Source organism: Mastigoproctus giganteus, chromosome 14, assembly GCF_048544385.1.
Source record: "Mastigoproctus giganteus isolate SK-2022 chromosome 14, ASM4854438v1, whole genome shotgun sequence".
Taxonomy (NCBI): domain Eukaryota; kingdom Metazoa; phylum Arthropoda; class Arachnida; order Uropygi; family Thelyphonidae; genus Mastigoproctus; species Mastigoproctus giganteus.
Genome location: NC_143588.1, coordinates 70,099,891 through 70,112,596, shown reverse-complemented (window position 1 = coordinate 70,112,596; position 12,706 = coordinate 70,099,891). Strand labels below are relative to the sequence as shown.

Genomic DNA, 12,706 nt, shown 5'->3' with positions numbered 1-12,706 from the left:
TCATTTTAGCTGCTCGTGTTTACATCATTATCCAGCAATAATTATGTATATTGTTTAAATTTAAACTAATTTTGTATAGCCTACTAGTGTATATATTGTGAATGAAAATGCATATTATTAGCAGAAAATATACCTTCACATCAGTGCTGTCAGGCTCATCAGTTTTCTCTATCTCCTCCTGTTCATAAATACAAGTATCTGAGGTCTCTTGTATTGTTTCCACTGGAGTTTTCTCTTCCATAAACGCTTCTTCCTGGTGGTCTCCTTCGCCTTCTGTTATGACTTCAGTTACTTTTGATTCTACATTCTCTTCAATAGGCTGTGGCTTCTGGAGACGAGTATCAATATGGAAATCATCTTCAGGCTTTGATACTTGCTGAGATTCACCGCCCCCAATTTTAGAGGTATCTTGAACCTGTCTTAGGAACCTTAGCTATGGTGAAAACATAAATTTTACTTAATGATAATAATTTTAGCACAGTGGGATACCAAATTATACACATACTATTGTTTAAATAAAAACCTAGAGTTAAAATAATTTTTGTATATCATAAGCGACAATTTAGATATGGCTTCATGTAACTGTCTATCTACACTCATCACTGAATGTCTAATTATATGATCACCAAATTGTGACTACCCCATTTGTAATGGACTATGCCACATCTCACAGGCAGATGATGGCGGTTGCTTAATATTGAAGTTAGAAAACAGGCCTTGGGCATCAGACTGTGTATCACTATAATTTCTTGTAACAACCAACAAACTAGTTAAATTAGACTTTATTAAAATAAAATAAAACACAATATAAAATATGGACATGTTTTGCTGGCAAGAACTAGGACTCTTGGTATGTATGGACCAATGTTCCACTCGTGAGGTCAACCGGCAGCTCTTAGGAGACCACGGCACCCTGCCATGTTGCATTTTATCCCAGATAGAAATAGGATCTTCCAAGCCAATAACATGCCATGTCATCAGGTCTGCACTGTGCATAAGTGGTTCAAGCAACATAGTGAAGATATTATTCATCTTGACTGGTCTTCAAATTCTGACCTCAATCCAATTGAACACCTGTGGGATGTTTTAGAACAGGAAGTAAGGTGTACAAACATGCAACCATCATCTGTTCCAACACTGTGGAAAGCCTTACATGCAGCATGGCTGCAGATCCCTACAGACATCTTCAGACCTCTAGTGAAGTCAATGCCTAGGCAAATAGCGGCTGTTATCCATTTGATTGGTGGCCCAACACTGTATTAGGTTATTCAGTGATTACCAAGATTATATTTGAATGTTACTATATATTGGTGTAAGTACACCATAGTTTACTCATAAATTTAATTACATAGTAGTGTAACAAGCATCATTTGATCTTATCTCATACTGTGGCTACCTTCATGAGATACCAGGTATTGCACTACTTCAAATAAATAATGCTTCTCTAGTAGAGGAGACTACTGTTATTTATTCACAGTGGGCACCACCACCCAGATGCATTTTGGAGCTTGTTGGCTCACTCATCGGTGGGCGGGCAGGTACCCTGAGTGAGCCACCAAGCTCCGAAATGCATCTGGGTGGTGGTACCAGCCCAATGAGAATAAATACAGTAGTATCCTTTAAGCGTTATTTATTTGAAGTAGTGCAATACCTGGTATCTCGTGAAGGTAGCCACAATATGAGATAAAATCAAACGATGCCGTTACACTACTTATGTAGTTAAATTTATGGGTAAACTATGGTGTATTTACATCGATACTATATAGTTAATTTCACATATAACATTATGGCTTGTGCATTTAGTCTTCAAAATTTGAACATTACCTATGCATTTACTATTAGCATAATTTAAATAAAATTATTTATTTATATTATTTAAATAATATAAATAAATTTAAAATATGTATTATTAAGATCTTGGCCAGGCCCCCTTAAAGAACTGCAGACCCCCATTTTCTCCCTCACCTCATCATCAGGCTTGCATAAATATATCTTATTAGCTTCTCCAAGTATATTTCTAAGTCTGCCATTCACACTTTGCTGTGTGGAGTGATTAATGGGAAGTCTTCATAATCAAATGCAAGAAATTTCACTGCCATAAAATACTGGCTCTTATGAAGGCAAATTATAAGCCAGAAATATACAAAAATGAGATGTGTATAATTTTTGCATCTCTTGTTCTTGGGAATTTTTGGTACATCAATTCATAGCGTACCAGTTCTTATAGTATTTCAATTCAAAAATGTTTTTAAGTGTGTGCATTATATCTAAATAAGTGTATGTATGTTGTGCAAGCTGAAACACATCTACTCCTTCCATCTGAGTTCAACTAACTACAGCCCCGATGCGATTCGAATCCAGATATTTCCAAGTAAGTGACAAGTGGTGAAAACATACTATGGGAGACTATCACATCTCATTTTTTTATATGACTGGGCAGACATGAAATCTTTAATTAGAATGGTGGCATTATCCTGAAAAAGGCCTCTGAGGTTGGGAAAATTCATATTTTAGTATTAAATCAGCTCACACCAACCATAAGAATAAGTATTTACTGTAACTAAAATATTTATTTACATATTAAAATAAAATAAATATTTACAAAAACTGCTATTATATTAAATTAAATTATATACATGTAAAAACATTAAAACTGTGATAAAATCCTTGAGATAAAATACACTAAAATAAACCGGATTAAAAGCGATAAAAACGATAAGAATCTCTGGAGCTTTCGGAAGCTTGCGCTCCCTTCCTCAGCAGTAACAAAACTTCCTGCAGCACGTCCATATATATAACAGGCTCACGGTACCTATACACGTGGTGCAGTCGGCGCATGGTCTGAACTGGAAGCGGAAATAGCTCGGGAACGTGTTAAGCAAAACCGTTCATCCGTACTTAGGATAATAGTTTCAAACAGAGGATGCATACGCATACCTCTGTCCCTATTCATAATATTGTGGTCGGATGAACAGATTCGTAGGCTCTCGAGCCATTTACGGTTCCAGAACCCATGCGCTCGATCCACGATAACCGCATCCTCTGGGGAAATTTGATGCTGCTTCTCCCAAAAATGTTCGGCCACAGCAGACTTATTGTAATCAGCGGTTTTTATAGCATTTGCATGCTCCCCCAGACGATCCTTGAGCCGTCGTTTTGTCTCGCCCACATAACACTCCCCACAATCCGGGCATTTTATCCTGTATACTACTCCACTACTCAGGTCCTTTGCTATTGGGTCTTTTACTTGAGACAACACTGTGTGCAATCTCCGCCCAGGAAGCTGCACACAGCGTGTTTTATAGCCCCGCAAAATTCTAGCAAGATGCTCAGTAACGCCCGGATAGTAAGGAATGTATGCGGTAGCGACAGGAACAAACGGTTCCTGACGGTTAGACTCTATTCCTCTACTAAATCTGTCTATGATCCTCTGGGGGTATCCGCATTTTCTAAGGTCTGCTGTGACCCGTCTAATTTCACATTCTTTGTCCTCAGAGGTGGTGCAGTGTGACCCTGCTCTATCTAGTAGAGCTTTCACTACACTATTCTTATGCTGCCCAGCTTGTGCTGAACTATAATGGGTGTACTGGCCTCTGCACATAGGTTTTTTAAACACAGAAGTTTTTAGCCTAGGGCCTACCCTAGAGACCAGTACATCCAAGAAAGGAAGGGTACCTCCTGTTTCCACCTCTGAGGTAAATTGTATAAATTGGGAGAAGCTATTAAGCCAATGGAGTGCATCATCCTCTCTCCCCTTCTGGACCACGGTAAAGGTATCATCAACATACCTTTTCCATTTCTTTATGGGAAACTGACATCCACTAAAAACCCTGTCCTCTAACTCCTCCATGGCCAGATTGGCCACGATGGCGCTAATAGGAGATCCCATGGCTGTACCGTGAACCTGTTTGTACATAACACCTTGGTACACCATAGTGGTGCTGGCCAGACAAAGTTCCACACCCGAACAAATATCCTCTACGTTTAAAAGCGATCTACTACCCAAAGAGACATCATTACTCAAAGATCTTCTAACACAATACATTCCATGTTTAATTGGAATGCATGTGAATAGTGACACCACATCAAAAGAAATCATGCTGTCGTTTTCATTTACAGTCAAATCTTTCACAACATTCACAAATTCTTTACTGTCTTTTATGACATAGTTGTACTGGCCCACTATAGGCGAAATCAATTTAGCCAAATACCCTGACAAAGCATATGTGGGGCTTCCTATAAATGATACAATAGGTCTGAGTGGGACTTCTGTCTTATGAGTTTTTGGAAGTCCATAAAACCTCGGGAGTTGACATCCAGTAGCATGTAAGAACCAAAAGGTCTCCCTGGAAATCTTCTCTGCCTTTAACCAATCCTGTACCAGTTTATTAACGCGCCGCTCTAGGCCAACCAACGGGTTTCTCTGAGTAACTTTATACGTATTATTGTTCTGTAAAAGATCCATTGCTTTTTTGTGATAGTCTTCTTTGTTTAGGACAACCGTCGATCTGCCCTTGTCCGCAGGTAAAACCACAATTCCCTCATCTCTTCTCAGTTCATTCAAGGCTTTTCTTTGACTAAAGTTAAGATTCGGAGATACGTTCTTTACCTGGCTCAAAATAACGGCAGATTTAACCCGGATCTCATTAGCTAGGGCCTCCGGTAGCTTGCTGATGGCCCTTTCAATACCCATTGCTATCTCCGCAATGGGAGGTTTGGGAGGTACAAGCGTAAACTTGGGACCTAAATTTAAAACTCCCTCTTGTCATACTGTCATAAAAGACAGTAAAGAATTTGTGAATTTTGTGAAAGATTTGACTGTAAATGAAAACGACAGCATGATTTCTTTTGATGTGGTGTCACTATTCACATGCATTCCAATTAAACATGGAATGTATTGTGTTAGAAGATCTTTGAGTAATGTCTCTTTGGGTAGTAGATCGCTTTTAAACGTAGAGGATATTTGTTCGGGTGTGGAACTTTGTCTGGCCAGCACCACTATGGTGTACCAAGGTGTTATGTACAAACAGGTTCACGGTACAGCCATGGGATCTCCTATTAGCGCCATCGTGGCCAATCTGGCCATGGAGGAGTTAGAGGACAGGGTTTTTAGTGGATGTCAGTTTCCCATAAAGAAATGGAAAAGGTATGTTGATGATACCTTTACCGTGGTCCAGAAGGGGAGAGAGGATGATGCACTCCATTGGCTTAATAGCTTCTCCCAATTTATACAATTTACCTCAGAGGTGGAAACAGGAGGTACCCTTCCTTTCTTGGATGTACTGGTCTCTAGGGTAGGCCCTAGGCTAAAAACGTCTGTGTTTAAAAAACCTATGTGCAGAGGCCAGTACACCCATTATAGTTCAGCACAAGCTGGGCAGCATAAGAATAGTGTAGTGAAAGCTCTACTAGATAGAGCAGGGTCACACTGCATCACCTCTGAGGACAAAGAATGTGAAATTAGACGGGTCACAGCAGACCTTAGAAAATGCGGATACCCCCAGAGGATCATAGACAGATTTAGTAGAGGAATAGAGTCCAACCGTCAGGAACCGTTTGTTCCTGTCGCTACCGCATACATTCCTTACTATCCGGGCGTTACTGAGCATCTCGCTAGAATTTTGCGGGGCTATAAAACACGCTGTGTGCAGCTTCCTGGGCGGAGATTGCACACAGTGTTGTCTCAGGTAAAAGACCCAATAGCAAAGGACCTGAGTAGTGGAGTAGTATACAGGATAAAATGCCTGGATTGTGGGGAGTGTTATGTGGGCGAGACAAAACGACGGCTCAAGGATCGTCTGGGGGAGCATGCAAATGCTATAAAAACCGCTGATTACAATAAGTCTGCTGTGGCCGAACATTTTTGGGAGAAGCAGCATCAAATTTCCCCAGAGGATGCGGTTATCGTGGATCGAGCGCATGGGTTCTGGAACCGTAAATGGCTCGAGAGCCAACGAATCTGTTCATCCGACCACAATATTATGAATAGGGACAGAGGTATGCGTATGCATCCTCTGTTTGAAACTATTATCCTAAGTACGGATGAACGGTTTTGCTTAACACGTTCCCGAGCTATTTCCGCTTCCAGTTCAGACCATGCGCCGACTGCACCACGTGTATAGGTACTGTGAGCCTGTTATATATATGGACGTGCTGCAGGAAGTTTTGTTACTGCTGAGGAAGGGAGCGCAAGCTTCCGAAAGCTCCAGAGATTCTTATCGTTTTTATCGCTTTTAATCCGGTTTATTTTAGTGTATTTTATCTCAAGGATTTTATCACAGTTTTAATGTTTTTACATGTATATAATTTAATTTAATATAATAGCAGTTTTTGTAAATATTTATTTTATTTCAATATGTAAATAAATATTTTAGTTACAGTAAATACTTATTCTTATGGTTGGTGTGAGCTGATTTAATACTAAAATAGAATGGTGGCTTCAACTGATGGAGACAATGTAAAATCCCTTCATGAATTTTAATACAGAAATTAATTTATGCCGAGTTTAAATAAACATTGCATATGTTAATATAATATATAAATATTTATTAAGTATTATTTAATTAATATAACCTTATTTAAAGATCAGTGCCGCTTGGCTAACTCCAAGAAGTCGAAAAATGCAAAGTTATATAAAAGTTTTTGTTGTTGTCAACTTGGGTGCAAAGAATAACAATACTCATAAAGACGTTAAATACAGCTTTTACTTCTTATTAAAAAATCATACTGTAAATTTAGCTTGGACATACAGACTGTTCCGTAAGATCTGGGATGAGAGACAGGTGCCGAAGAAATGGAAAGGTTTGATCATCCCATTGTTTAAGAAGGGGAACAGGGTGTTCCAATTATAGAGCCATCACACTGACATCACATGTAAGTAAACTGTATGAGAGCGTTACAGTGGAAGATAAGAGGAATGACTGAAAATAGGATGGCCGAGGAACAGTATGGCTATAGGCCTGGCAGATCGACTGTGGATCTAATTTTCTGCATCAGGCAACTGATGGAAAAGTGTTATGAACACAATAAAGAATTATGGATGGCATTTTTGGATATATAGAGTTTGATGCTGTAAAAAGAGAGAGAGAGAGAGAGAGAGAGAGAGAGAGAGAGAGAGAGAGAGAGAGAGAGAGAGAGAGGGAGGGAGGGAGGTTTGAGAAACTTGGGGATAGAGGAACATCTTGTGGAGAGAATTGAGACTATGTGCACCAATACAGTGAGCAAAGTAAGAACAGTGATAGGGTTGATGGAGAGCTTCGAAATAACATCAGGGTTGAGCCAAGGAGGCGTCCTGTCATCACTACTATTCATAGCTGTCATGAATGATATGCAATGTAGAGTGGTGGAACAACTTGGACAGGACCAGATGAAAGTCATGCTCTTCACAGATGACCTCTGCATATGTGGAGGGAGCAGGGAACAAGTACAATGGCAAGCTGATATATGGGCTAGTATGGTCAATGAATTTAGACTGGTTTTCAGTCAGGAGAAGAGTGAAGTAATGGTTCTAAAGAGGAGTGGTGAGCTTGACAGATACATTACAATGGAAGGGAAAGAGCTAAAAATGGTTAACAACTTCAAGTATCTAGGAAGCACCATTACAAAGACTGAAGTGATAGATGAAGAAATAAGTAAAAGAATATAAGCGGGCAGGAATTTCTATAGGCAGACAAGAGATCTGATCTGGAACAGGAACATACCACTGAAGTGTAAGAAGGCTATATATCAGGCCTATTATGTACCAATTCTGACATATGCATCTGAAACTTGAGACTATGAGGAAAAAGGATGAAAGCAGAATTCAAGGGGCAGAAATGAGATTTGTGAGCATAGCTGGAAAGGCAAGATGCAACAAAAACAGGAATGATGTGATTAGGGAGAGAATTCCGGTTGAAAAACTTCAGAATAGGACTGAAAGGTCCTGTTTGAAATGGTTTGGACATATCAAGAGGATGAACGAGAGGCATTTGCCAAGAAGAATTTGATTTACAATTAAGGGGAAAAAGACCAAGGAGGAGATCAAGAATGAGATGGCAAAGACATGATAGAGACCAATGTCATTAAGAGAGGTGGAAACTGAAGTGAAATCAATGATGGAGAGAAGTACACAGACAGAGCATGGTGGCGAGGCTTCATACGTTAACCCATGGAAAAGTGGAACAATGACAGATGATGATGACTGTAAATTTAAAACTGACCAGTCTCCTGATGAATACTAAAATGCTGCTTCACTTGGAAGGTGGTATTACATGTTTCTATTTGGTTCTCTTATTACAATAACAATTTCAGGCTTTCTTTTTAGGTTCTTTCATGCTGGAAATAAATAGTGCTTGAAACAGAATCAAATATAGTGGGATGCCATCCCATTTTTTTCAGGATGCCTTAAACCAATTCCACTATCAATTTTACAGACTTTACAATGCAAAAACATAAATTAGTGGTAACAATGGAAGAGTGAAAGATGGAAACATCTTGTTTCTTGAAAGTGTATCCATAGTAGCATAATTCTCAATTGGTAAACATGAAGGTTTTGCATCTTTAACCATAAGTCTGAACAACAGGGGACTCTAGTATCAATAATAAAGAATATTCATAAAGTATCTTAAAAACTTGAATGTTAAAATAATGTTTAAAAAACACGATAAAATGTTAAATAATGTTGAATGTTAAAATAATGTTAAAAAAACATGATAAAAGGAAATATTTCCTGTGTATATGATAAAATAATTAAAAAAGTTTTACTTTATAATTTAATACCCTTTAATGCATATTCTACATAATCGTCTACAATCATATAAAGTTTCTCACCATATCTTTCCAACCATGTCAGCATCAACCATGCTATGCATTGAATGGTTGATGCTGACATGTGTGTGCTTGAAACCACTGGTCTGTAAATCTGGCCCTTAATGAACTGCCATAGAAATAAATCCAAAAGTATAATAATGTCAGGTGAACAGTGGGTGGATTCCATCATGGTCAATCCATTAATGTGGGAAAATATTTATCGAAGGCTTTGACGTGTCACAACCCAGTGAAGTGTTCAAAGAATAATGAACAAATAATAATGGAATTACAGATGTTAGACTATGGTGTGTCTCCTCTGTATCTGTGAGGAACATAAGAGGATAAAAATAAACTGTATTAGATACTGTAAAAAGCAAGGCTAAGCTTAAATAACTACAGATGTGTATTCTACTATTCTTTATGCTTACAACAAAAGAAACTTTGTCTTCACAATGAATTGCATTGGTATTGCATACTTTCAAAATATGACATCTCCCATTTATCAAATACCTACAGACAGTTTAAAAGCAAGTGATACTTGAATTGCTAACACAATTACAAGCTTCACAGCATTACTGCAACAGTTTTTATGCTCAAAGCAGAATAAAAAACTTTGCCTTAACATTGAGCTATATTCATATTGCACTACCTTCAAATAACAGAATGCAACCAGTGGTGCTACACTACACAGGTTCTTGCACACATGGGTTAATAAGATACAAATAATGTCAAAAAACAAATAATACCAAGTAAAAATTTATCTATATTTAGGAAGGTGGAGAAAATTATAGATTTTTACCTTAAACAACAGATAATGCAGCTTTGTTATTAACAATTAACAACTTAATCATCGAAGAACAGGATTAAGGAGTTTTTGCTGATATATAGTACTGATGAAAGTGTTTTGACAACTAGCAATAAAAACACAAGCAGGCATAACTTAGCTTGTCTCAGGTGGCTCTTGCACCACTAAATTCTAAACACAACAGCAATAGAAAGCATATGAAAGCAGAAACCTGTAACAATCTCAAAGGTGAAGTCAAGTGGTTCACACAACAGCACTTGACTGGTGTAGTGTATTAAGTGCTGAATGAGTACAGCTGGTAAGACGTTGGCTCAACTGGGAATACTGTTCCAGACATGGAAGGTTCATGCATTTCAGCGTGCACTTCTTAGCTCTAACTCTGAATACAGCTTTTCAGACACCACTATATAGTCATGGAGTTATCTTCCACTGACTATATATTTAATATGGAAACTGTTTTCTTTCAACAGTTGGTGTGAATGATAGGCTTAATGGATCGGGCTGGAAGTGGTTTCAAATTTAAAATATTTCTTCCTAGGTGTGCAGAAAGTTGTTAAAATTTGCAAATTCCAAATAGTTTTATTTTACGGAATGGGCCAGTTTTGAAGTACAAATGATAATAGTTCAACATTCACTTCATAGATGGAGCCACAGGAAGACATTAACTGTTAAACAAACAGTTGTCTAAGTTGATAAGGCATTTTTTCCTGATTAACAATTTGCCTACCAATTGCAAAATTGCCTACCTTAAAAGAAAGAACTAATCGTTAGGATTCCATCACAGCTCACTATATGTCTGCACATTGCACACGCAAGCTCATACACTCATTGCCATTTGTTAGGTTTAATATGTTCAGAACTCATCATTTTATTGTCATCAACTTCGAGTTTATTTGTTTTTTGTTTTGAAGTTATTTAGGGTAAGTAATTTAAAGATTTAGAAGTATGTCACAGTCAGAACATGGAAGATATGTTTTCTGCATTCTGACTCTGACTGGTCGTGTTGAATGTATCTTGCAGCAAAGAAGAAACATGCCTTTTCATGTGTCTGCTAATGTATTTAGGATCGGTTTTTCAGAACGAGCATGAATACATTTACACATATATATTGATACTACGTGGGTACTACATTTCTTTAGGACAGCTAGAGAAAAACTCTGTTACCAATTGCAAAATTTTTGCAATTGGTAACAGACTTCATTTTGGTGTTTCTAATACATACATATACAGAATAACTGTTTAACTTGTCAATTATGTTGGATAAAAATGGTCTTAAAAAAACTTTAAATTTAACGGACATTTAGGAATAACAGACACTTCATTTCTATTAGTCCATAAAATTGAGGGCTTACTGTATTCTCTCCACGAACAAAATGGACATCTTTAAATCAAGGATAATTTGGCTAAATCGGTAATCTCTCAATTTGCAAACACTATTCATTGCTGAGAAACAGTCTGTAAATCAGATTATAGATGATGATTTTTTCCCATACATACAAAGATACAATGAGAAGAAGTGTGCTGATTTTTTTTTTTTTTTGTGTGTGTCTGTTATATGACTAGAATGGACAAATGATGCAAGGAAGTTGCTTGTTGATGTATGCTTTATTTAATGCATATATTGTACATTATTTTCTACACACAGTGCAGTTACAGCACAGTAAAAACAAGGTGCAGTACATTGATGTATTGTGTTATGATATAAAATGCAGTATAAGTGTTGGTAAGGGTTCATTTTGAAATATGACAATGGCCTGGCCCAAAGGTTGCAATATTTGAGTATGTACTGCACTTATTTACAATTTTTGTTTCTGAAATTTCTAGTTGCAATAATGATGTACTGTACTGCACAATAAATATAATCAACATGACAAATGGAGCCCTTGCACCTAGCATTGTACCTTTTGTGGCCTCATGCCAAAATAATTGTAAGTCCTGCTCACAACCTTTAGCTACCACTATGCATTCAAGAATTATAAGATCATTCATCAAATCTTTTGATCAAATCTATTCCATTTTATGCTTCAAAATGAAAGGGATATTCAGAAAGTAAGGCAAGTTGATGTTCCCTTCCAGCAAAAGGCAGCATTCAGAAGTATGTCCATTTGTTTATATGACATGCCAGATTCAGTTCGGTTTGAGAAAGTGGCAACCGATGTATGCATGTTTGTATTCTTCTCATCTCTGCTCCTGAAATCATAAAACAATTTCCACAGACTTCCTTCTAGGTTGGATGTCGAACTTCATAATACAGTTATGAAGGATGATTCAATGTTGGGAACAGTGTATCAAGTTAAAGAGTATTTTGAAGGCTATTGTTGTTATTCTGAGGAATTTTCTGGCATAATTACTTTGGTTATAAAGTTTGTTAGCTGTCCAATGGCACTAGGGATTTCCCCTATCCCTGCATTGTGTACTCTGTTCATCAAGCACAGTATTCTGTAGAGGCCAGAGATTTAAAAGTGTGTGGGATATGGTTATGTTTTGTTGTTTCTCTAACCATTTAGCCATTGGGCCCCCTAGTGGGACCCATTGTTGCCCACACTTAGCCACAAGGAGACAGGTCAGGTACACCCAAGTAGATAAATTAAACTAGGTGAACTCTGCCACCTAGTTTTTTCGGAAGATTTCATTGGCAAGGGCCTTAAAAAAGAGGTGTGGGTGGGGGGGGTGAATGAACACTGGAAGTTGGAAACGGCCGAAATGGAATTTAAGTGAATGTGAGATTAAATTTTTCGCTTTGGCTAAATTGTGCAACATTAAGTTTGGGATGTACTCGGTTAGTTTAGTTAGAGTAGTGGGGAAGAGGGCGACTGAAGGCTGGAGGGACAGTACAAATATGGGGACGATAGGGAAGGTGTACCCAGAAAAGTCAATAGGGACTGCCCCACAAGGAGAAGAGAGGGGGAGACAGAGACCAGTCTCCTCCACCAGAGGAAAGGTAGTAAAGGCACGACACAAAGGAGTGTGGTGCAGGTTGCCTAATGGCATTTTGGCAGCAAGCTTCATCTTGTCTTGATCGGTGGTTAACGTCAAATCCTGGTGAGTCCAGTGGTAAGTTGTTAATAGTCTTGATCAGTGGTTGATGTCAAGTCTGTGTTTATTGTCACTTGA

General features: G+C 38.0%; 1 protein-coding gene across 1 annotated transcript in view; it reads right to left on the bottom strand.

The window, feature by feature from the left end:
- Rlip (Ral interacting protein) overlaps nt 1-12,706 on the bottom strand; it is a 135,762-nt gene that overhangs the window by 28,341 nt on the left and 94,715 nt on the right. The window contains exon 10 of the mRNA XM_090388309.1: nt 134-433. Within this exon, the coding sequence (XP_090244435.1) occupies nt 134-433 (300 nt within the window). The remainder of the gene's footprint in view (nt 1-133; nt 434-12,706) is intronic.